The sequence below is a fragment of the Zootoca vivipara genome, chromosome 2 (assembly GCF_963506605.1).
Source record: "Zootoca vivipara chromosome 2, rZooViv1.1, whole genome shotgun sequence".
NCBI lineage: Eukaryota > Metazoa > Chordata > Lepidosauria > Squamata > Lacertidae > Zootoca > Zootoca vivipara.
In genome coordinates, this window is record NC_083277.1 from 68,213,964 (window position 1) to 68,241,075 (window position 27,112).

General features: G+C 41.8%; 1 protein-coding gene across 8 annotated transcripts in view; it reads right to left on the minus strand.

The window, feature by feature from the left end:
* JADE2 (jade family PHD finger 2) overlaps nt 1–27,112 on the minus strand; it is a 156,408-nt gene that overhangs the window by 30,026 nt on the left and 99,270 nt on the right. For all 8 annotated transcript variants that reach the window (XM_035105461.2, XM_060271668.1, XM_060271672.1 and 5 more), the window contains 3 exons: nt 10,300–10,511; nt 2,960–3,127; nt 2,410–2,526 (listed from right to left, as the gene is read on the minus strand). In XM_035105461.2, coding sequence (XP_034961352.1) covers nt 2,410–2,526; nt 2,960–3,127; nt 10,300–10,511 — 497 coding nt within the window. The remainder of the gene's footprint in view (nt 1–2,409; nt 2,527–2,959; nt 3,128–10,299; nt 10,512–27,112) is intronic.

Sequence of the window (27,112 nt, forward strand, 5' to 3'; positions counted from 1 at the left end):
AGGCACCCCCAAACTTTGGCCCTCCAGATGTTTTGGACTACAATTCCTATTAGCCCTGACCACTGGTACTGTTAGCTAGGGATCATGAGAGTTGTAGGCCAAAACATCAGAGAATGCTCAATGCGCACCTCTGCCTGTGTGCCAAATGTACTCCTATGACTGAAAACTGTTTTAACTGTTTTTAATTCTTAATTTTAGATTGTTGAAACCCACCCCAAGACCTGTTGGCGAATAGATTTAATAAATTTAACAACAACAACAAATGTATTTATAATAGTTCTTATCTCCCCTTCACCATAAGGTTCCAGGGTGGGTTATAGTAATATAATCATACAAGTAAAAACAAGTAAAGGAGGAAGGATTTGTATACGATTATAAAAACAAGTAACACAATTCCTAGCAACCCCATCACTCCATTACCTACTCCATTACTTTTCTCCACTAAGTCACTGGCTATTGTCACTTTCACTGAGCTGCATAAATTTTGATCCCTTTGCCTGGAAGGTTTCAGGAAAGTTACCCCCCGCCCCCAGCCAAAAGCTATTTTATAAAGCTATTGTGAAGTCTTCTATGCTAAATTTCACCTGCATAAGCAAACCCAGATGGCGATGCTACATCAACACAAATAATGAGATTTGCAATCCTAATGTGATGAGAGTGGGGGAAGATTTGAATTCTAATTTTTCCCCCTATGTTTCAGTTTGATGCTTAGTCATTGCTTAAACGTTTAAACAAATGAATCATCTACATATTTCTTTCTTCCCTTCTTTTGGTGAAAATGTTCTCCCACTTACAAGGCCAGCGCTGACAAAAGCTCAACTGTCAGTCTTATGAAGACTTATGAAATGCAGGATGTCAGCAAAGGAGACAATAAAACCCTGTTTTCCATTTCAGGTGACCTTTCATGCAAATCCACTCAGCTCAGAGCATTTCAAAACTAACACGCGAGCCAGAGCTAAGAGGATGAAGTCTCAGAGAAAACTGAATTCTTCCTTTTCTTCCTACCCCCCCCCCCACCCAATGCTGCCAAGTGTAGCCGTCTCGTTCCCCTGCCCTTCCGTTCTTCAAAAGCAGTTGCCATTATGACAGAATATCTCCATCTGGCAGGGTGAATAAGCAGATCCACCCAGAGCCATCGCAAATGGAATTGAATCAAATGTTGGAAAGATTTAAAGAAACGTGTGTGTGAGCTTTCACTTCAGGCTAAAAGGGATTACTTTAAAATTTCTCCCTTACAATGCCCCAAAAGTTATGGTGGTGGCTTCACATTTTCTGTTCATATAGCACATGACTTTCCTTCCACCAGATTGCTGTCTCATGACAGTTACAGCCTCAACATACAAATAATCTTTGACAGATCCTCCCTTTGGACCCAGAGATCAACACTTCGGTAATCTTCCTTGAGATCAAAGTGAGCTTGGATAAGATAAAATACTATGATAAAAGAAGTGGAAAAGAACACACAACTGTATTCAGTGGCATATCTTGTTACCTGGGAACTAAAGATAAAAAAGATCAACATTCTGCTGCTACCTCCTGCAAAACCTGACAGGAAGGGAAACACACAACCCCCCTTGACTCCATGGAGAGACTGGGAGAGGAGAGGAGGAGGAGGAGTCTCTCCTTTCCCTTCCAACAAAAAGCTGCACATGAGATACAAAGGCAATGAGATCAATGTAAAGAAACGTAATGGTTAGCGCAGGGGTCAGCAAGGTTTACCGGCCATGGGCTGGATCACTCCCACAGAGATAGTCTGTGGGCCCGACTGGCGTGGCGCGGCGCAGGAAATCACATCTGCACATGTCTGCGGTGCTGGAAATTGCTTCTACGCATGCCCAGGTGCTGAAAATTGTGCCTGCACAGAAGCAAATTTCAGCATCTGGACATGCGCAGATGCAATTTCCGGCGCCGCTCGGTAAGTCCCTGTGCCACACCGGTTTAGAGCAGCGCGGGGGGGGGGACTCGCTGAGTGGGCGCCTCGGTTTAGGGGCAGCTCGTGGGCTGGTAAAATGGTCTTTGTGGGCCGCATCCGACCCATGGGCCGCACGTTGCCAACCCCTGGGTTAGAGGGTTGGAGTATGACCTGGGAGACCAGGGTTTGAATCCCCACTCAGTCAAGAAGGGCCACTGGGTAAACTAGAGCCAGTCACTATCTCTTAGCCTAACCTACACCACAGGGCTGTTGCGAGGATGGAATTTTTGGGGGAGGACACCCATGTACACCATCTTGTGCTCCTTCGAAGAAAAAGGTGGCCTAGAAATTAATTAATTAATTAATTCGTTATAAACACCCTGCCAGGCCTAACAGTTTGCACCTTTTGGTTGCTTCTCAACACGCATTTCATTAAAACTATGTCTTTATCTTTCTGATATGGGTGGTGCACAGTTCAACTACACGTAACTGCTTACCTGAATACATGTTCCGGTGCACTCCTTGCAAAGACTGCATGACAAAGCCCATCTGCTTGCTGGGATATGTGATATCTTCGTAATGGGTTCCATTTTTTCAGGGCATCCAATGCTAACCTGAGCACAACACAGAACACACCAATTATTGGCCATCATGTATATTCTCAAAGGATAAGAAAACACAACTCTAAGGGTGGCTCTGATACAATCTAAATTCGACACATCAACCAAGTAATGTGTGAAACAGAATTAAACTGTGAAAACTGCTACCAGGATACTGCAGGTGTATCCATGGAATGATAGCCCTGGGCATAATTATAACACATTGCATGGAGAAGGTTCTGAATGTCTGAATTGACTGTTTAGAGATCACAGTGCTCAACAAAAATGAGGTTTTAATTTTAGGCATCCTTAAGTCCTGTATGCTTGACATAATCCTTGGCATGAATGACAGGTGATGATTCTGGACAGTACCTGGCATGGTGAAATCCAAATATATCTCATCTACATCACATCTACCTACCACTTAGAAAGTCATTTAGTATCTTACTTCAGGTATCCATAAGGCACAGCTAACGTGGACCCATTTTGTCCCACTCCGGGTGGGTTTCAGTGCTCCCCCTCTCTTTGGGCAGAGTAAACACTTTGGCTGGACTCCAAGGGCACAGGTTCGGCAAAGCCAGTTTCCGATGGGAACTTTCAGGATTCCGTAGCAAGCCTAAGTAAACATATTGCCAAAAGTAAGTGGTTTTTATGAGGGATGGAAAACAACACTGTAAAATATACTACAACCAAGACAGGGAAATTAAATGTGGCTATCTCTGATGCGTTTAATTCCATGTGCTAAACCTGTTGGTAGACATATTGCACTTCTTACATTATTCAGTCTTATTTTCTTAGTCCTTGAGAATCCTTCAGTATGATTATTTACAAAGCACTGGAGTTCAAAGTCACAAGTGTCCAAAACTTAAGTATTCCAGCAGTTATGCAACAGTGTGTGTGTGTGTGTGTGTGTGTGTGTGTGTGTGTGTGTGTGTAGGCATGCTCCAAACACATCTTTCAGGATTCCACAGCAAACTTTAAATGATTAATATGCCAAAAGAAGCATTAACTTCCAGATTTTGTTCATTATACACCCACATATGATGTATGATGTTTAAACGGTACATAACTGTACAATTATGCCTAGACTGAACTTCAAATAATTTACTAATTGTTTAATTTAAATGAAATAATTAAAAAAAATGTAGTTAAGATTGCTTTGAGATAGTTGAAAGGAAGCAATTAATAAATGGAAATAAAAAATAAATAAATATGTACAGTGGACATCCCTAAGCTTAAACTGGCCCTCACCCACGATGGGGGCTGAATGATGATCTCATTACAGAGCTCTTCCTCTCTCTGGTGTTTTGACAATCCCAAAACTTGATATCTTTGCTACTAATGAACAACTGGGAGGAGTGAACATGGGAGGAATGAACATAGGAACTGGGCTCTCATTTTTTTGAGGAAGCTTAGGCATATTAACATCCTAAAGCAGGGATGCCCAAAGAGGGCTCGATTTGATGAAGTGAATATGCATGAGGGCCAACCAAAGTTGTTGAACTTTTTTTTTTAGTTGTTGAGTTTTTTTAGGATTGAAGTTGACCCCAAGTTTGTTGAGCTGTTTTTAGGATTGAAGTTGTTGGGCTTTTTAAAGGATTTTACCCCAGGACGTATACTGCTTCGGGGGCCGGATAAAATCAAACGGCGGGTCGGATTAGGCTCCTGAAACGGACTTTGGACATGCCTGTACTAAAGAGTTATGGATTTCTAGAGGATAGTTTTTGTCACATACAGCAGGTCCCAGATTCAATCCCTGGCACCTCCTGGTTTAAAAAATGGGGGAGGGAGTATGTTTGCATTTCAAGTTAGCAAGATTAAAGAAGCCTGAGACCTGCTTGAAGCCTTGAAGAAAGATGCTTCCATTCGAGCATACACTCCTGGGTTAGATTCCCCGCCCCAATCTTGCTGGACTACAACTACAATGTCCCAGACTATTGGCTGGGGCTGATGGAAGCTGGAGTCCAATAATATCTGGAGGGTCACAGGTTCTCCCTCTCCCAGCGTAAATGGACCATTTTGACTCAGTAAAGAGCAATTCCTTATGTTCATGTTGAACTCAAGGCACCCTGAAAGTCACTAAGGCACTCTTGGAGAAAGAGTAACACCTCAGGTTCATTTCCACACAAGCTACAGCAATGCTCAAGCCCCTCAGTGTGGGCTACCAATACTGGAATGAATACATTAGATGTTAAAAGCTCACTGCCTCATTAGCAGGTCCCTTTGTAGGTGGTAAATTTTAAAGCCTAAAGGTAATCCAAAACCAGCTACTGACTTATTCATTTAATTGATCTGACATGTGTGGCAAGACGGCAGTTGATGCACAATTTTAAGTTCCTCTTGGAAAAGGTAGAATTTGTGCTCTTTCCTGCAGCTGTTTGCAATCTTTAACTATACGCTCCTTAAAATTCACAATGTGTCCCAGATTGTTGTGTTCTTCCTTCCAGGTTAGCTCAGTTGTAGGTTAGTGTGTGAATCACATTATGGACTTTTAAAGAAAATCCAATATCCATTTCCTTCATTCTGAGCTCATGTGTCTTGGAAGCACAGTGTTTAAACAGCTTTGGTTTAACTGTGCCAGAGAGAATGGAGTAAGAAGAAATCCTTGGGAGCAAAGAGGAATCTATAATCAACTGCCTTCAAATTCACCTGTCATTTGCACCCTACACTGAGATCAACAGCATGCTTGTTTGGAATTGTGTGTGTGTGTGTGTGTGTGTGGTGTGTGTGTGTGTGTGTGTGTGGAAGGAGAGACACACACGAGCTGCACCCAAAGAAGTAGCAAAGGGCACTAATGAACCAAACGAAAATGTATTTCCTTCAAAGACTAGCTCTCAGCACTCCTACCTATTTCCAATTTTGAAATTCATATGACTGCTGTTGTTTTTTAAAGGCAAAGTTTTCTCACCCCCTTTTTCGTAGAGGGCCAAAATAAGGTCATATAATTTTAGCGTGCACAGAAACTGCTGGTGACACAGTTTGTGAGCAATTGCAAGGCATGCCTTCCTCGTCTGCATTTGGTTTGCATGTCATGATAAGGCAAACTATGAGCTTGCACCTGCTTTGCTCTTCCCTGGCCCTTTTAGCACAGTATGATGCGACAGCTAAGTCAAGGCTTGGCTGAGCATAACGCCTGAACCCAGGATCCTAGTTAAGGTCTCACCTTGTTAACCATGACCTGCAGCACTGCTAAAAGGACTGGGGAAGAGCAAAGCGGGTGGGAGCTTCTTCCTGCGAGCCAGCTCAGTTGCGTGGTTTTGGTAAGCCATAATTCAGTTTACTGCAATGTCTTTAAAGAGGCTGCAGAAGGGACTGTGGTTGCTGTTGCCACTCCTCAAGACGCAGCCAGCCTGACATAGCAATTCCTGCCTTCCTGGAGGAATTCAATCATGAGCCCAAGCCTTGAGGGAGAGAAGAAATGCTTGCTTCTTAACACAGCGTGAAACTCTCCAATGAGGTGCGTTAAGCGCCACCTTTTTTTCTGACAAAGGCTCTGTCCCATGTAAGACAGACAAAAGTTCAACACCATGAACTTTTTCTACCATGGAAATACAGCTGTGCCTGCTGAACTAACTTCTCTTTAAAACTGTAGCTGTTGAATGTATTGGGGGAAATTGTGAAATCAACAAATGAGGCAATTTGACAAAAACAACAAACAAATAAAAAACCTCACAAGGGACCACTTCTGTGTCTTTCTGCATTAATTTACTGCTCAAGCACATAAACCAGGGAAGAATTTGTCTGGATGAGGGTAAACAGATACAAAGGAGAAGTGGACTTCTGCAGCTGTCTGACAGGTGCAGCTTGTTGTATATACTGGTAGTTGACGGGGGAGGGGGAGAGAGCATGTTCTGAAATTATTTCATGTACACAACACTTAGAGAGTTATTGAAACCCTTTTCTTCCATTATATCGGATCATCCTGCCCACACTATATTCTGCCGGTAAGAAATCTTTATGATTCCCGGGCCTCCTTGGCATTAGAACTCATAGGGGAAATGTGTTTAAAGGATCTTATACTGTGTCACAACACATGAAAGCAGAAAAAAGCGACAAGAGGCTGGTCATATAAGTGAGGAGTTGTTAGACATGAAGTGGGCAGGGAACAAAAAAACAAAAGAAGACTCACTGGAAAGGAAAAGTTAGAAGCCTTCCTAGCACTATGATGCTGCCTACTTTTTCCATATACATGAGGCTGCTTCTGTAGAAATAACACATTTCATTTCCATGTTCTATTTAAGGACCTTTTGTACTAGAGTTGACTCCTCTTTGTAATGCTGGTCTTGTAACATCCCAAGAGTAATCTCTGGTAGATATGATGTTTTACTTTTAACTTATCAAAGACCTGCATAGCTGTGATCCACAAGGAAATGGACACCAGTGATGGAAGCTGTGCCCTGTGTCTTCCTCAACAACTCTTTTTCTATTTTTTTTTAATATAATTTTTATTGATTTTACAGATTACAAAAAGAAACATATATAAAAGAAACACTTTCATAAACAAATTTTCCACCTTCTTTCCACCCCCCCCTCCCATTGGCCCTCCCCTGCCACAGGAGTATCCCATGCAGGCAGGCAGTTGAAGATGTTCCATTTTGTAGATGAGTTTATGTCCCCCCCTCCCCCACCCCCCCAGAGTCCCCCCCTGCCACCAGAGAGCTCCAGGAGCAGAAAGCAGAGAGACAACCACCCAGCAATCCAAAAAGAAAAAAGCTACACTAAAAGAAAAAAGAAAAAAAAATTTCAAAAAAGGAATAATAAAAAAGAAAAAAGACAAAAAACAATAATAAAAACAATCTTTTTCAAATTTACATTGATAAACCATATTTTGTGGGCTTCCCCTACCTCCCCCCTTTCCTAGTTTTCATCCCTTTACTATCCTCTTTAACAGTTTCCATATCTATAAACAACTTACTTTTCCTCTTCATAAAATTTTTAAACTTAGCTAATACCATTTTCACTGAATCTCTTAATCCTTATAATTCATTATCCAATTTTTCTTCCCTTGCCTAATTTTTTCCCCTCAATAGACTTCTTAAAATTTAAATCCCTAAACTTCTTTTATTTTAACTTTTCCCATAATTAGCTCTTACACTCTAAAAAATCCCAATATAACCTTTCTTCCCCAGATTCCGACTACCTCCCTCCAATCCAGCAAGTTCCGTAATCAACAATCCAAATTTGCTCTTGATAATCCGTCCTAATAATTACACTCCCATTTTTCCTTCATCCCACCCCCTTTTTCCAATGTTTTGTCCCCCAGATATCCATGGGGCCCCCCTGAGTTTCTCCCCTTCTTAAGTTATTCATGTCCTTCTCCTTGTGGAAAATCTGTAATTCCATTGGTTCCTGTCGTTCCCTCCTCGAAGGAGGGGTACTCCGCTTCTCTTTTTGTAAAGCAATATCAACTTTTTCCTTGTGGTGTGCTTCATTTTGTGTTGTATTGTCCCAGTCATCATCGTTGTTCTCTTCATGCTCCACGTCAGAGTCCACCTCATTGACCAAATCATCCAAATTGCTGTCGCTATCATTGTCGCTATCTTCCTCCTCCATTTCCATTTCAATATCCTCATCATCTGAAAAATCATATTCAGCAATCACCATCTGAAATTGCTCCTTTGTTCTTGCTGTTGAATCTCATCTCGGCATAGTCCTATTTTTAATTCCCACATGGCTGTCAAAACAATCCGCTGGAACTCAGGCGAGTAACTTTTTGTTGACATAGTTCCGTCTTGTCAAGGTCACTGCTTATCGTGTGGGGTGGAAAATGATCGCTGCTTATTTTCCCAGTCTCAGCAAAGTAGTTGCATTTTCCAATTCCAAATTCACAAAGGTCCAAACCAACATTTCACAATTCAAACATTTCAAAAGCATATACTCCTAGCTTCTTGAGAGTCTAAATAAAGTAAAACTCATTTATAAATCCTCGTCAGCTCGCTGGGTTGTCTGGGCTGCCGGCTCCCGGGGAAACAAAAGGTTTTCCTCTTTCTTTTTCATCATTCTGCAGAGAATCGTCCTTCTCCCCTTTTACTCTGCATCCAGGGGAGAACCTTTTATGTCTTTTGAGGATACCTTTTAAACATTCAATTCGTGGCTTCGGGTATTTATTTTACTGTTCCTTAGCTACCGGTGGGAGGGGGTGGCTTCCGTTTTATTTCCCTCTCTCCCAAATCCAAATTAGTCCAGATTAATATTCAAAACAATCCAAATTTGAGAGCTTACTTACAGTCTTAATTTCTAATTCTTTCTTTTGGAAGAATCCAGCGCTCTCCGCCTCCGGCTCGGAGCTTCTCCCCGCTAGAGCGACGATGGTGCTCAAAATGGCCCCCGCGACTTCGACCCTTCTCACTCCGGCGCTCTTACTAGGGCAGCCGGACGGTTGGGGAGTCCGGTTTTGGGCTCTGCCGAGCAGTTTTGCCCCCGGGACGCCCGACCCGGGGTTCTATGGGATGCAGCGTTGCTCTCGCTGCCCTCCCTCCTCTAGCAAAGACGGGCTGTCTCGGAGCGAGACAAAAACCCCGCCGATCGGCGCTGGTGCTGGACCGGAAGCTCTCAACAACTCTTTTTCTAAATCCCAAAATGCTCTGGTGCAAATCCTGCTAGCAAGTGGCAGCACTGAAACTCTGCCAAAAGAGAAAGAGGGAAAAGACTGTTCTCTCTGCCTAAAGGAAGCTACCTATGATTACATAGAACATCTCAGACTCAGCTTCACACTATTGATTGCTAACTGGTGGCCTGACTTCAATGGCCTTCAATTGACTTTCTTTCCTTCTAAAGGACAGTTGGGAAACTTGACTAGACAGATCTGTATAGGATATTTGCTACGTATTTGTCTATTAAATTCAACACGAGCAACTTATCCAAGATCCTCTCTGTAGTCACAGCCCTATTCAGCTCAGTCAAGGCCATTAAATCGTCAACCAGCATGTTGCAAATGAGGGCATGTAAATGAGTAGTTAAAGATATACCAGATTCAACTACAGTGGTACCTCTACTTACAAATAACTCTACTTATGAATGTTTCAACTTACGAATGGAGCTCCGTCCGCCATCTTGGATGCGGTTTAGATAGGATTTTTTTTCTACTTACGAATTTTTAGATAGGGTTGCTTCAACTTACGATTTTTTTCTCCCAATGCATTCCTATGGGATTCGACTTACAATTTTTTTCAACTTACAAATGTGCGTTCAGAACGCATTAAATTCGTAAGTAGAGGTACTACTGTATATAGTATATGAGTAATAAAGGGGAAGGAAATCATGGGGAGAAACTTAAGAACTTAGCCCCATGCCTTACACCCATTATATTACTGTTTTTATACCAGCATACGCTATTGGTCAACACAGGCATGTGTGAATTTACTTAAGCCTAGGTTCAGGTGGGGCTGAAGGAAGTCTCTTTTTCCTTCAGTATCATGGTAAGCAATAATGTGAACACAATACAATACAAAATGCAGGGAGAAATAACATATGAAGAACATAAATACCGAAGAATAAGAAATGCAAAAGGCAGGCAGGCAGATTATAATCAGGGCAAGAGTTTGGAGGCATCCTCTATTCCCTAGCACAGTGCTTCCTCTTTCTTACCTCTGAGGCAAGACTGTTGTCTCAATGCACATGCTAACTGAGAAAAGGCCCAGACTTTCCCATGTCATGAGAGGACGTGACAAGCCACAGCAGTAATGGCTGGAGGACGGCTGTCATTCTTGGTTCTGGTGTGTGTCAGGCAACTGAGTCCTCTGGGGGAGGGGACTGTACTGCCTCAGTGAAATGAGAAATGCTACTCACCTGGTGCACACAGACGTTGCATTTGTCACAGAAAACCATCTCGTTGCCATCCTCTCCTTCTGGCGAGCGGCACACGTCACACACGACATCCTCATCGTACTCTATGCCGAGACCTTCCTCTGTCTCGATGGCAACGTTCATGTTCTCATAGCACAGTGTCTCCAGCTCCTCCAGTACTCTTTCCAAGGTGAATTCATCCATTTCTGGCTTTTCTAAAAGACCAAAAACAACAACGCTCAAATTACTTTAAGTCAAGAGTTCTCAAACTTTGTTGCAGTGAGAAAGGGTGGTTGTTACGTTTAATTGCAGCATAACCGACACAAAAGGAGCCCATCATCGACAGAGCCTCATCACCTTGGCCCAATCGAAATATGTGCCAAAGCTGGGCATAGAAAAGAATGCTTGCCTCCCTTGACTATAATTGGTGCCTACTTAAACAACCATCCTGCTCCCTTTGTGGTCTATGACTGTTCTGTTAACCAGTCTTGCTTTTAAGCCCTGGGAGCAACTCCCTGGAGTACCTGCCATTGTACCTGAGCTACATAAGTAACTACCTATAAAGGGTATTTTCACAAGGCCATTGTACCTAAAAGAAACACTTTAGTGTTGAATAGACAAATGGATCGGTAAAACAAGGTCTTGTTCAGAAAGCTGCTTTTGGTTCTGATGACTGAGTTTATGTGTCACCGTTAGTAACAAAAGGATGTGTCCATTAAAGTGGCAAACAGTGGGTAGTAAAGAGGGATGAGATCAGTCAAACCAGTGCCAATAATTTGCTTTGGCAGTATCAACATTTATGTCTTGCAAGGATGTTCTCTGCTGTTTGAACTTTTAAAAAGAATGCTTTGATGCAAATAAGCTTGTGAAAACTGATCCACTTTAACAGTAATTGCAACTGCTCACAATGTGTTTATTAGTTTGCTTAACACCCCCTGCACGAAATTTAAAGGGAAGGGGGCATTCACAAACTCTACAAAAAGTGAAAAATTAATTCGTTTTGTATTTTTTTTTGGTACTTATGTTAACTGTATTTTATATAAAAAATTCTTGCACTCTTAAAATCTACCCCTTTTTGTGGTAGTGGTTCTTTGTTTTCTCTAGTCAGCTGATATGCTAAAGTGGGGTGGCCTGCTTACTTTTTATATGCCTTACTTTGCTTTTTATTCTCATTATACCAGATTTCTCAGTAACAATAGCTAGTAATGTGATCCTGTCAGTGGCTGATCCACAGCAGGAATCTTTACTTTGAAATTATACCCAACACGTCTTGTTAGCAAAAGTAATTTCTGGCTGCTACCTTAGACACGTGATTATTTGGTTTTTAATAATTGTTCTTTGGACATTTTATTGATATTTTGTTAATTAGCTAAGATGTTGATAATGGGAGAGAGATGATATACAGTTTTTTTAAAAGATACAAATAAATAAATAAATAAATAAATAACTAGCAACTAAAGCTGGAAAATCTACAAATGCTAAAATTTCACCAAGCCTTCACCCAACTACTTCGAGGTTTTTCTTCTTCTTCATTCCAACGCTTTTCCAAGGCCAAAAGGAATGCAAACCCCACTGTTCAATGGAACAGTCTGGCACTGAGCATGTACAATGAGGCTAACTAGAGCACCATAGCTCTTACCTTTAAAAACACTGAATAAGCAGGGTGCCTCAGAGGGGTACTTTGAGAAGTGCTGTATTTGCAAGACACTCTTGCTGCTACACATTTTATTTTGCTAAGGGTATTTGCATCATATTTCCCCAACTGAAATCTAAGTCAATAAATAAATGGTGAATGTGCAAAAGAAAACAGGTTTGATGACCACAATTAAATCAAAAGGACACAATTACCACTACCTAACTAAATTTGTAGAGCGATACAGATTATCTTATTCATAAGCAGGATCATTAAAGTGATTTTCAGTTATGGTTCACACCATATGCTCGTGATACAGAATGATACTGTGATTTATCTACAATATGCGCACATTGCATCCGGTGCAAAATCAGTGGTGTAAACACAATTGGCTAATCCACAACTTACACTCCTGTAGCACATATTCAGGGCCCGATAATTATTCCTCTGCACCGAATACAAAGTTGTAACACAGATCTGCTTCCCTTTTCCCTATTCTGAAATACTAGAGCATTGATTGGTGTCCTTTGGGCTTTTTAGGTCCTTATGTTTCTGGCTGCATGATTGCCAGACATGAGAATATGACGAGCATACATATTAATTTTACACAAATAACAAATGCCCTTTAGACATTGCTCCACATCACTCAGATCCATTCTTCTATGCACTCCTCTTGAGACCAAATACACTGGTTACATCTGACCAATCAATGTAAGCTATCTTCAAAGGCTCTTCTGCAGGTGCTCCTATTCAATGAGCTTCCTGTTGATCTCTAAGGTGGTGCACTCTAACCTCTGGCCATGACCCCTGGGACAATGATGTGATGAACTGAACACGAGGATCAAGAGAGGAGGAATAAAAGGTTTCTCTTAATGCAGGCAGAAAAGTAAAACTGCAAGATAGCGTAAAGGTTGGATCCAGACTGCAAAAGGGGTAGTTATAGAATAATAGGTTGAGCTTCTGTTTCTCTTTGCTTCCCATCCCCTTTCTTTTTGTCATGTTTTGAAAGTCTGGTTTGCTAGTTTTTTAATTGGGAGCTTTTCCAGTTGCAGAGCAGGAGGTACATGTTTTGAATGAATGGAAATCCCACCTTAATAAACCCAGATGTGCATGAACTTCATGCAAGTACACAGAACCCCCTTGCTGCTGCTTCACTCCTTCCTTCATGTGAGTGGACAAAACAAAGTAGGAAGTGACATTTACCATAGCTTACTGCCATATGTGAACTGGAAACTAAGCAGAGACGTACCCAGGGGTTTGTGAAACTGGCCCCCGCTGGGGGGCGCAGGCCCAGGGAGGGGGAAGAAATCACCTCTCAGACTATGGAGTGTACAATGTACTGGGTATGTGTGTGGTGGCATGCCCCGCCGCTGTCGCAGTGAATTCAAACGCAGGAGAAGCTTCCAGTCCTTCTTGCACCACGGCACAAAAGTGTGCGGTAAAGCAGGTGGGTGCCGAATCAGCTCCTTGCAAGGATGCAAGGGACCCTATGTACGTCTCTGAAACTAAGGTCAATGGCTTCCAAGCAAGCCAGGATTCGGAAGCCACATATGTCCTGGGGCTTATAAATCCTATTGGCAACATGGACTCCCACTTTCCCTGTGATGTTAATGCCCTTGATTATTGTAGTGTTTGTTCCACCCTCCTGCTGCCAGACCCTGTTGGTGCCTAAAACTAGGAAATGCCAGCAGGAACTCTTTGGGGCTTGTCGCTCTTGAGACAGCATGTCACACAGGGTGGCACAGGACTCTCTTGTGTCTCAAACCACAAATTCTAGAATTTCATCTATAAGCATGTTTTGTTTGTTTGTTTGTTTGTTTGTTTGTTTGTTTGTGTGTTTGCTCTACAGAGCCAGCAACCTAAAAGAGAGCCTAAAAAGGTGTAAGAATTTTGCCATTCCCTCCCCAGGTCTACAAATATCCCCACCCCTATTTTTTTCAGGGTATGCATGGCCTTGTAAAAGTGTGCAGGGGGTAGTGGATATATATGGTGCGCCGTTAGTAGATAACCCATATAGATACAGATAATTAAGTATGGCAATGTAGCCTCTTTTATTCTTCTTCATGGTAATGGGATGGGCCTGCAGTCCAGGGTGTCCTGACCTTGAAGTGTCGCCCCCTCCTGGGCTTGGGTCTAGGACCGTGGTTCCCAATGTGGGGTACAAGCCCCACGGGGGGGGGGACAAATGTGATTTTAATGGGGGTGGCAATTTGAGAATGAGTTATTAATAGTTAATGACTTTTTAGGCTTCTTCCACATGAATAGGAGTTCACTTTTTGAATAATAAGAATTATATGTCACCGGGGGGGGGCACCACGATTTGAGAGATGCTTAGGTGTGGCATGGCCAAAAAAAGGTTGGGAGCTGGTCTAGGGTATGATTATAGTATAAGCAGTTACTTCTTAGTTAAAGCTACAGTGGTGCCTCGACTTACGAATTTAATCCGTTCCGAAGGCACCTTCGTAAGTCGAAAAACGCCATTGGAAACGCAATTTCTCATAGGAATGCATTGAAAATGAAAAATTCGTAAGTCGTAGCAACCCTATCTAAAAATTCGCAAGTCGAAAAATCCCTATCTAAAGCCGCCGCGGTTTTTTCCCGGATGTCAAGATGGCCATTACCCCCATTCGTAAGTCGAAAAATTCGGTTGTCGAGTTGTTCGTAAGTTGAGGTACCACTGTATTAAGTAGAGAGAAGCTGGCTTTTTGTAGCATTGGGTGAAGCACTGCCAGTGATTGAGAGTTGGGACTTTGCTTCTCTATTCTCTTTGCCCTATATAGCTATTCCCAGTACACACACCCCTTCACAAGCATTTAGGTCTCAGTATCCAGTCCTTTCTCTCTCTTTACTCATTTCTGTTTCCCCACCTCTTGTCAAGCACACTAAATTCTTTGAAAAACCTAAGGTTGTAAATTATGGAAAATAATGCATAAATCTGAGCAGTTTTGTGTTAACAGCTGTGCTGAAGACCGAGGATAGGCACAATGTTAAAAGAGAGAGGGAGAATCAAACATTGTAGAGAGAATAAGGTGTATGCGATTTGAACAATTTATTCAGATACCACTATCTGGATTTTGGCGGGGAGTAATTGGCTCGGAAAACATGCAGATCTACAATGTGCTTGGACACCTGGGCATCATAAAGAGCATCTCAAAGAGCCAACCATTTTCATGCTGTTTTCCTTGGCTTGACAAGTTTAGGCAAGGATCTCGATTGGCATCTTGCATGTCTATGTCAGTCTGGGATTCAGCCAGCCAGACAACACAATTCCCTACTAGGGCTTTCAAATGCTAGAATAGTTACGCTAGAACATGCAGAGGAACCTAACAGTACCAGTTTTGCTGTTGGCAAACCTCATGGATGACTACAGGATGCTTTCAGAATCTAAATTTCTGCTCAGAAATTTAATAGGAAGCATGCATTGACTCTGTGTACTTCCCAAATTACAAGGCAAATAGGGGTGATTTGGGTGAGGTTTTCATATTCTGTAGTTGGATTGTGCTGTTAACAAAGCAATGGATCAGGATCTTCCGAAAGTCCCAGGTAGACCTGGGTGGCCTTTTTTAAAGAAAAAAGAGAAAAGGAAAAGTGAAGCCTAGTCGATAAGAGAGCTCTCTCTTTCTGTATCTGCAAAAATATGTAATGGGGAACAGAAACCCCATTTTAAAAAATAAAAATAATAATCAGTTGCCTACAATTTTGTGGGCTTAATCCATTTTGGAGAGGCTCTTATGTTTACAAACTTCATGCATCTCTGTAAAACTAAAAAAGTTATATCCCTTTTTATATTCCCCATTGTAGTGAATGGAAAGAAAACAAGAGATTCATTTTTCTAGCAGATCTATTTGGTCTCAAATAATGTGTTGAGCTGAAAATACATAAAAGTTGCTAAAACAGATAGGTTGCTTCCCAAAGCTACAGGTACGGGTTGAATCTTGTGGCTGGTACACAGTCTTAGTATATACCGCTTCATGGCACAGTACACACAGACAACTTTTTGAGAGGGGTTTTATAGCTACTGGCTTATACTGAAGATGACAGTATGAAGAAGCATTGTCCAGCGAGAGCTTGAGTATGCATATCAGCACCCTTTAAAATGGTAAGCCTTTTCCCTAATCGAGATCCTGAGTCAAGGAAGGAGACTATGTGCATTTAGATAATCAAATCCTGGCAGGCTTCTGACCACGACACATGCCTTTCCCCTGAGGACTGAGTAGGATCACAATGTTGTAGCTCTTGTGGTGCCTCTCTCTCTCTCTCTGCCTCTTCCTGGGGAGCTGCTTCTATTCCCTTTCCCCTTCTTGTTCGAGTGAAGACCAGGGTAAGGAATGGCTGGGGAAGGCCCCTTTGATCTCAGAGGAGGCAAGCACCCTTACCCGTCACAGAAGCTTGGAGCAGGGCTGTTTCCCAATGAGGACAGGCAATCTAGTTTCTGCAGCCAACTGGACCAACTGGATGGTGCAATTCTTTGGCTGGGTGTGGCACTGACAAGAGGTACTGTGTGGCCTTGATATGGGTCCTTTGTATCTTATTTCTGGCTTACAATGGCAACCACTCCCCCCACCACCACCATTTCTGCATCCCAGATGCTGACTTCCAGGCATGTGAAATGTGCTGAGAGCCACCAGGCTTCTCCCCCACCCCCACCTCCAAAGGAGCAGAGCCTATATCATGCCATTGCTGAGCAGTGATGTGGGGAGATGGCAGTGTGAAGAGAAAATTGAGTGTTCTACACTAAAACACCTCTGTTGTCTAGGCTGCAATCCCTTTGCTATCCTTACCTTTCTGCCCCCAGATGCTCATTCCACCCACAGAGCCAGCAGACACTGTTGCGCACTCCCACCGCCCAGTTGTGAGAGGAAGCAAAGAGGTACTGAATGGACTAAAGTTCCATTTCCCTTGCCCTTGCACAATTCATGACAGGCTGGGTAAAAGATCAAAGCTACCCTTTTGGGGAGGATTGTCAAATTTCTCTTGAGCTCTGACAAGACCCTGTGTTTCTGACATTAGGCAGGTCTGACATGGGAACATGGAGGGAGATCCATCCCCTTCTTGATCAACAAAAGTTGAAGGGCCGTGCCTCTGGAAAATGGGGAGGAGAAGGACCCTAGCCCTGAAGCTACTGAAATGCTTTCTATGAGCTCGAGGAGAACAAGTCAGTTCATCAACCATTTCAGGATCCAGTTATGTTTTGGAAAACAAGTGCCTTTCTACTTGTTCTTCACTGCTACAGAACCTGAAGTGTGCATTGCAGGCCAGATGTGACAAAGCTAGCTAGCTCGAGGATTCTTTGTTTATATATTATTGGAAGTATTCTTTCATAGGACTGAAAGCATTCACTGAACAATTCATTCAAGTTGAAGCAAGGTCTGTCTAAACAAATTATTCTGCTGTGCTATTAAATGAGAAATCAGCACTTCTATTCTACAAATAACCTAAATGACACCTGTGCTGGAAAAAACCATGTATTTATTTCAATGTAAACCAATTATTTCTATGTCAACCAACTGTTAAGTAATTCAAAGCCAGTCAACCAAACAGGTTTCAATATTTGGAAGCCCTAGTTTGCATGATTCCTGCCTTTTCTTTTCTTTCCTTCCAAATGATATTTATTCATTTTATAAAGAAAAAACAACAATACAAAATACAAAAAAGCAAAAATGTAAAAAAGACAACAACAAAAAGAAAAAGAAAAAGATATCAATAACAACAATCTTTCTTTTTTCATAACATTGTATGTTCCTCGACTCCCTCTCACTGGGTCCATTTTTAACTCCATCTTAAGCAGTTTCCATATTAATTTATTTTCCAACATTTAAACCTTCTATCTTCCTCACAATTATCATTTTCTTAAACATCAATTATCCTTAACCAATAATCATCTAATTATTTCTAACCACTAATTAATTTCCCATTTATCTATCTTAAATTTCACCCCTTAGCCTAGAAATTAATTCCCAAAAATATCCATATCTTCAAATATAACCTCTACAATCTACTAACACTAAAACACTTGCATCTATTTCATTCCCCTCCCTCCCCTGGAAACGGGATTTCCCGGACGGTTCAGCCAGTTCCATGAATCAATCCAGTTCAGACCATCTTAATCAGTCGGAGAATAACAACTACTGTAATGTTGTTCTTCACCCCACTCCTACCCTTTTGCTGCCTATCTACCACTCTTCCTCCCCCCCCCCCCGGCTGTCTCCCCAGTTCTTTACCTACAGCTCGATGCCAACCATCTAAATTATCCCTTTTCAATCCTTCTTGCTCTCTCCCAAGTTTCCAAGCTATTACACGATGCCTTCCCTCAAAATTTGCACTTTTCAATCCTTTCACAATTTCTATTCCCCTTAAATTTTGACCCCAGTGTGTGTCCTGCCCTCCCTCTCTCACTAGGAGAGCATTATTCCACACTGGTTCTTCTTCAAAAACCTTTTGATTCAGGCATGGGTTTTGTTCCACCCCCTCTCACTGGAAGAACAATAGTCCATGCCCTTTCCTCTTTTCCTTTATCCATTACATTGTCCAGGACTGATAAGTGCTCATCTTGCATCTCTAGGCTCTCCGGTGGAATTAGTCCTTTTACAATTTCCTCACACTTCTGGTTCATTTTTTCAATCTGTATTGTATTCTGACGTACTTCATTTCTTAATTCCCATAGCAGTTCCAAAAATTCTACTTGGAAGTCAGCAAAGTCAAGTGGTGTTGTGTCTGCTGGCATCTTGCACTTCTCAAGTTTCATAAACACAGCAGAGTTGTGGGGCAGGAAATGGCGCAGATTATAATTCCAATCTTCAAGAAACATCCTCGCTGGATGCAATTTAGCATTTTAATTTCTTACTCATACATTTTCCCCATTCATATACTTTTATGAAGAGCGCATTTAGCCTTCTCAGTCTTATATTTTGCAGTCTCTTCAGATCTTAAAGTTCACGACCTCAAAGAGGTAAACACATTCCTTCCTTTTGTGATGTCACAATGGCGGCTCGCTGATCCATCCAGGGTCCTGATTCCCGCGTACAGGGGAACTTCCCCAGACTTCTAGCAAAGTCTTTTGCAGGGATTTCCCTTTAAATCCACCCTTCTCCCATTTACCCTGCCTTAAGGGGAGATTTTAGGTGCAATCTTTGGGAATTTGAAGCTTCCTGTCAATCTCTCCGGCTTCGGGTAAATTAACCGCTTCTCTGTTCCCTTAGTGGGGGAGATCGACTTCCGTTTTTGAATCTCCTCCCATGGCCAATTCCTTCCAAATTAAAATTTTAAAATCCCTTTTCTTTTACTCACGGTGTCCAATGTCCTCAGATCTCTTTATTCTAGGGAAAAATCCACCGCTCCCCTGTGCCGGCTTGGAGCTTCACTCTGTGAAGGTAGCAATCGGCTCAAAATGGCGCCTGCGACTCCACTCCGCTCGCTCTCGGGGCTCTTAAAAGAGCTTACCAGGGAGTGGAGGATTCACTTCTGGGTGCAGCTGAGCTCCCAAACGCCCAGAAAGCTCGGTCTGGGGTTCTTTTGGGGGTCCGCAGCACTCTCGCTGCTCCCCCCTCCCTCACAGTGCCAGGAACCTCGGAGCTTGAGGTTTCCTCGCCGATCAGCGCTGGCAGTAGACTGGAAGTCTCTTTTCTTTTCTTTTCTTTTCTTTAGTCTAACAGGTAAACTAAGGTGGAGGACAACAAATAGTCCACCGTAACTGACCGCATTTTCCTTAATGCTCATATATTAAATCTGAGGTAGAGCCAGTACAGATATTAAGTAGAGCAGCAATTATGGCAGCGCCTTTGCTATGAATCCATGTTTCAAGGTAATGTTAAGCCATGGTTTGTTTAGCTTAACTGTGGTTTTATTTCCACATCTCAACTCTCTTCCCAACAAATTAGCTATGGTTTTTTGGGAGCCAACAAACCATAATCTGAAACCATGGCAATCCTGGCTTGCATTAACCATGGTTTGGTGTCATGTCTGATCAGACTATCTTGACTTCATCCTAGTCCCCCCCCCCAAAATAATCTCCATCCCAGCCATTCACTTTGTATGGTTACAGAGGTACGGGACAACGCTTTCTGCACCTTGTCCTCACTCTACCTGACAATAGGTTTCTTCCTCCACAAACCTCCTTGCTGACTAGCCCTCTCTCTACTGCCTAGCTCTGCAGCTCCCTTGTGGGAAGAAAAAACCTGAGAAAAACGTTGGGCCATTTTCCTAACATCTATCCAGGAACACATAATAAAAGCATAACTTTGCTCTTAGCAACTTATCCAATTTTAAAAACCAATGCAAAAACCCACATGAAGGAAGCAGACAACGCCAACGTTTGCTCCTCCACACTCAAGTGCTTTTTGCAGCTCTGCTTCTGGGAAAGCCACATTTGCGAATCCTCTGTACTTAGTACATTGTTGACCGAAGAGTGACTCCAGAAAGCTATGTCCATGGACCCAAGCATACATGCTCCCTTGAGGCAGTCACACTCACGCTGGACCCTAGGTATCAAGGCTGTGAAGAGCATGTGACAGGTATTGTCCAGTAAAGAACAATAAAAAACCCATACATACACCTGGTACTTCTTCATGTTTCCTTGGAAGGTGAATAAACTTCTTAATATGTGTAATCTAAATTGGTATTCTTGGGACCTAAAACACACAGAGAGGTCAGTGTCTGTGCCATAGCTACAGCAGACAAGGCTTTCTGTCATAGACTCCCTCTGCTGCTGCTGCTGCTGCTGCTACAAGGATTTCACAGCAATTGGAATCCCACATGCATGCGGTCAAAGACTGGAACAAGGAAGAGGTAAGGATCTTTGTCAACCTGTGGAATAGATAGGATGTGCAAATGGAATTCCAGAGAATGTACTATAATCTAGTAGTATTTAGCCAGCTCTCTGAAGAAGTAGGCCTACAGAGGTTGCATCATTCAGCTCACCAGTGAAACAGGAAGATGAAGACTTGTATAAAAAAGAAATAAGAAAGTCACCACTCCCAATAAAAACTGTAACAGAAGCCAGTCCTGAAATGCTAAAAAGAGGCAGGGGGACAACAAACCAACATCAAATGAAACAAACCACTGTTCCTTTGTTTGTCTGTGAGTGGAACCTTACTTCTCCACAAACCGTGGTTTAAACAAACTATGGCTCAGCATTGGGTCCGAACTGTTCTCCTTTCACAAAACAGGACAAAGGTGAAGAAGGTACGGAGAGGGTTTTCAAAAGAAATGTAACACCAAGCCAGAGTTGACAAAAGCACCGAGAGGATGCCTATTTAATTCAAAGTGGAAACAAACTTCTTATGCCTGCAACTGTATCCTTACCCTACGCCTTCTGTTACAGCCTTTTCTGGCCAGCGAAGACTGTAAATTTTTCATTGTTAGTGATACCGCCAGCTGAACCCACAAGAAATGGGACAGAGTTGCTGAAAAACCTTCTTCCATCTCCTGGCTGGCTTCGCTTAGTTCTGAAAGTGAGCAGAAGACTGGAGCTCCACTGGGGCTTTTAAACAGTAAGCAAGAATTATATGTGATGCCTGCATGAACGGGAACGCTCGTTGGTTATATGGCCAATCTCCTTCTCTTGTCTCTTACACACATACACTTGCATTCCATTTATGTGTAATTACATTAGCACTGTAATTAGTTTGCCAAGCTCCACTCACAAGTACCCCGGAGCCTATTCAAGTGACAAATGTACTTGATGGGTATGAGGCGATTAATGGCTTATGAATCGCTAAACGACGAGGCCTGAGGGTAAAGTTCTTTTTCCATTTATGCTCCATTTATCTTCCTCAGCATCATATAAAGTTACTGCTATTCATAAAGGTTGGGTTTTTTTTAACAACTACTGAGTGGAACTATTGGCTTTTGACAGTGTTCAACAGAGGAGCTCTCTTGGCCATCAAGTATCTTGCTCTTCACTTATGTCACAGGCATGAGAGAGAGAGAGAAAGTGCAGAGCCAGGACCATTCCTAGACAGTTCAGTGCTTTTCACTCTAGAGCAGCAGGGGAAATGTAATATGCAAGCAGCCCCTTGAAAGAGAGCTGGAATCACTATAGCAATCCCAGACACAGTGTTAAAGGAATATGTAACTGGACTAACACAAACGAATTCAAAAGTACACACAGGTCCTGCTTTTCGATATCCCTGGAAATTGTTTGTTAAGCGAGTGTTTGCATAACAAGTTGATGGCTTTCATTATTTCCTATGGGGACATATCTAATTCGTGATTTGTTGGTTCTTTCCCCCTCCCTGCTTTCTGACTGAAACTGCTGCAGCCAATCAGCAGAAGTCAAATAAAGGGGGGGGGAGGATATTTGTCTGATCTCTCCAGTTCTCCAATTTGTCCAATATCTCGTCCTCCCTCCATGCTTTCTGCTTAAAATGGCTGCTGCCAACCAGCAAAACGCAAACAAGTAAGGAAGTGAGCAAACTCTCAGCTGTTCAGATATCTGAATCAGCCGTTTGTGTAGCGAGGTTTGGGTATAATTCTTTGTGTTTGGATAACTGAGATTTTGGATAATGAGCATTCTGATAGCAGGACCTGCTACATAAAAAAAGGCCTGGGAAAGCCATGGTTCAACCACTATAGAAAGGAAGCCATCTATTTTTATCCCTCCTTATGTAAAATGAAACAAAATAAAAGAAGTGTGCATGCACACGAAAGCTCATACCAATGATAAACTTAGTTGGTCTCTAAGGTGCTGCTGGAAGGGATTTTTTAATTTTGTTTCGACTACGTCAGACCAACACGGCTACCTACCTGTAACTAGAACTATATAAAATGAGTTATGATGGATATAAATACTGCTTGATGGATGTTTACTAATTGCCAACTTTTTTAAAAGGAAGGACTGCTGCACCTAAAAATTGCATGACAGGCAGAAACAGAACATGTGATGCTTCCCATTAGATGTATGTTCTGAGGAAAGTGTCCAATGCTCAATTTCTGCCAGTCCTGCTTTAGGGCAAAAATACAGGTACAGGAGCAATGCCAGCAAGAAGGTTGTCAACTCTAGTGTTTTTCATAGACAGCGAAAGGCAAGGAAATGTGTCAAAACCTCACAATGGTCTGAAGTAAGTAGTCATAAATTCAAAACTTAGAAACAGAACTTCTCTGTTTGTTTGTTTGTTTGTTTGTTTGTTTGTTTAGTTGGTTGGTTGGTTTGTAATTATATTTATATATCCTGTTCTTCAGTATTTCTACCCCGAGGGCAGTACTACAAAACACTATTAAAAAAGGATCCCACTTTGCATTGCCAATGCAATCTCTCCGCTGAGATTAGCATCAGGCAAGGGTGAGGCTCCAGTCATCCCATTGAGAATTCTCTTTCTTTGGACTCTCATCAACCACGTCTTCATAATGATGTTACGTGGTAGAGGTGTGGTGGTTTGGCATGCTCATATTAGTCCCATTGCAATAGGATCAACAGTTTCCCATTAAATACACATTTTCTACTTTTGAAGTGTTCTGATAATGAATTGCTTAATAAGCCAGAGAGAAATATTAACAGATGAACCACCTTGTGCAATAACTGAGACTTATTTCCAGCTAAACTGCACTTCAACTGAAATCAATTTACTGAAACCAGAACTCCTTTCGCCCTGCAGAGTATATTGGAGAGGATGATAAAATTGCTCATGAGCAACAATTTTAAGGCCACTGGCTGTGCCATTAGTTGATTCCCAACAGCAGAAACCTAATTGTGTGTGTGTGTGTGTGTGTGTGTGTGTGCGCGCGCACACACACACACATGCATACTAATATGTATAACATATATAACCATTCTTAGATACTGAAATATAATAAATATTGCTGCAATCCTACAATTTTAAATGGAAGAAACTCTACTGCCTAAAGCCCTAAGTCTTTTATCTTCTTTTTTATTTTATTCTTTTGACAAATTTCAGCAGTAAGCATGTGGGCATCCTTTTTTTAAAAGCAGCATGAGGTAGATTTCAACTCAAAGTCAGTATTTCCTATGCACTAAATATTTATCTTACTTTTAATTTATGACCTTTTACATGTGTTTGTGGGAGGGGGATTGTTGGTTTTCTTTAGTTGTGGTTGTTGTTACATATTTTGTGTTCTCATTTGGTATTCTTATGCTGTAAATGAAGCATGGTATATAAATTTAATAAATAATAACAGCAGCAGCAGCAGCAATAACAACCTTCTTTCTGTATATAGCTTTTAAAAAGACACTTAGAATCTGTCTGCTTTAGTTTGAAAATGTCCTTTACCTATCCCACAAGGATGCTGCGAGAATAAAAACTATTAAAACTATCAGAATGTGAACTGGGATTTCAAAGCACGAGAAATAAATAGGACTGGTTCTCTCCCTTAATCCCCCAAACCCTTCCTTTGGATTTTGGGCACATACGATTTTTGTCCTGGTGTGCTCTGATTGTTCAATGACAATGATACCACATCATTTCAAAGCTTCCAACGGAAATTAGAGGCACAGTTCTGTCAAAAGATAAATCATGCAATCTGGCTACAGTATGGTGGGGTCAGGAAATTCTGAGCTGGAAGGGGTATGTATTTTTAAAAACCCTCTTAGAATATAAGTTCATCAAAACCACATTTTCCAGTGCTTTCTGAGCTCACAAGTCCTGAATCAAAAATACTGATGACCGAACTTCAATATTGGTGGGAATCTGTTTAAATCCATGCAAGTGCTTTCCTCTGAAATCGCTAAAACTTGCTTTCTGTTAGGATCAGGAGGTGAACTTGTTTATAAATCACCAGCTCTGGATGTATCCCATGAACGTCAAAAGGATTATTTAGAAATTGATGGGACCCTTCCATGCTTCCTTCCTTTCTAAATATTTACCTCTGATTTTGCTTCCTTTGTAAGAGGAATAAAGGGAACAACACAACACTTTCCTGCTTCTTTTTAGAGTGGTGCATTAAGATGCTCAGGTGATACAGTGATGAGTGCCACAGAAACCCTTCTCCATAAATGAAACAAAATACAGCTAGCATATGAGCCAAGCATGTGCTATGAAGCTCCTAGATATTTCATTATGAGCACATCCCGCTAATGCACTTAAAAGATGTACAGGAACCAATTAGCACCCTTTATGCCACCCACCAACATCAATTATTTCTTAAATTTAAGATGATGGCAAAATGTTTTTAGAAGTCACTTTATAATCAGCGCGCGCGCACACACACACACACACACACTGCCTCTGCAATAAAGCTCTCCTATCACAGAACTGTCCTGAGACTATGAGGCTATTTGGTTCCTAGTATCCTCTTAAGTCTGAATGCATAACTGGCTCCAGGTTTTGAGGAGGTTCTGAGCAAAGTGTCCCCAGTGCAGCCCCTATATAGCCCAGTTCCTGTGTGTGTATGCGGGGCCATCTTACCCTAGGGGTGTGGGACACCTGGGCACTGCGCTCTCAGGGGCCCCAGGCTGAGAGTACGGGGCCTGAGAGTTGAGTCTGGGGAAGAGTCCGCCCGCTGGTTGGAGCTGGTTGGTGTATGAGGGGGGCTTACCAGGAGATAAGAGGCAGGGAAAGCAGCAACTGACATACCTCCCCCATGCCCCCGAAGAAGCATGGCTCCTGTACTGGGGGCCCTGGAGTAGAATTAAATGAATGCCTCCCTTGTGTCAGATGACCTGTATACATTTCAGGGCTGAGTGGCAATGTGGAGAATTATCTAAACCTGTTTTCACTGCTTTCTCAAAGAACAGTCGTGATTGCACTAGCTGGGCTTCTCTAGGGAAGGAATGCCACAACTGAAAAGGCCCTTTTCTTTAAATTATAACACAGTTCTATCCTACTGAGTTCAATGGTGCTTTTTAGTAGGATTAAGTCTGTAATAGGATTGCAACCACAGGCAAAGTAAAATGATCGGAACATCAACAAATCTGGTTTATTCATTTTTTCTATCATTCTTTGTAAGAACATCCACTACATCAGAAGTGGTAATCCTAATGGATTTTCCAGCAGTAACTGAATCATTACTAGCTCCTCAAGTGCTGTCCCAGAGAGATCTGCATGGATTTTAAATTCTAATACAGCAGAACATTTTCCTCGCATTATGCTTCTGTACCCCCATGATGGCAAATATTGCAGTCAATGAGACCTCGGGTCTCTCTAGTTATAAAGCACTTATTTGTATTGATCACTTGAGGGCCTTTAAATACTTCATATCATGAACTTAATAATACATCCCACAGCTGCATACATTTGAAAAAATCAATTCTAATAGCAATGTTGCACATGTTCTGTAAAAAGTAATAACTTATTTAATGAAAGACCAACAAAATCAGCTCTGGAATGTCCAATGGAGCGGCTTCAGGTTGACAGTGGTGAAAAACTAACCAAGCTCCAGATCTGTTTCCAAGGCTTCTATAATTGCTAGTTCACATCTAATTCCTATGATTGATTGCATCCTCCATTCAAAACCATTAACACAGTGTTAAGTGGCAGTGGGTTTACTGGTTTTCTTATTCATACAAAAAGATTACTTGCACAATAAGCTTGTTCTAATCAGATGAGAACAAAAAAATTCAGCCCTCACTTGAAGGCTTCTTGTGCAACACATGGGTTACCAAAAAGAGTTCCAAGTAAATGAAAGCTGCCTTCAAAATTGATTATAGGGTATTTCCTGCAAACTTTATCCTAAGATGAGTTCACTTCCCCTATAAAATCAAAGAGCTTGGTAACCATACATGTGGAAGACAAATGGATGAATTGACTCTTAATGGCATCCTCCTCCTGTTTGTAATATATGAATAGCAATATGTAGTCAGACATGAACAAGGATGATCTTTACCACAGGAACTGGTTGGAAAGAAGATAGAAGGAAGTGGGCCTGACAATTAAAGGAAGTAGAATCCATGCTTAAAAGGACATGGCTTCCCACATCCCACCCACAATTCAAGAAACAAAATACACAGTGCCAAGAAGATGCAAGGTGGAACAGTATTAAGCACTACTTCAAATACAATACCAATATATCAATGATTTTGATTCAGACTTCATTTACTGAAGCGCAAAAGATAAGTTCCATAAATTGAAGATACCTACAAGGCATTTCAAAGACAAAACAAAATAGATTGTAACACAGCTCAGGAGAGGGGAGGAGGGGGGAGTTTAAAGAATCTTTAATCAATATTTAATCCAATAAAGATTGGAACATGAAAAGGGCAACGGAGTAGGGCAGTGGGTTCTCAAAGGATGT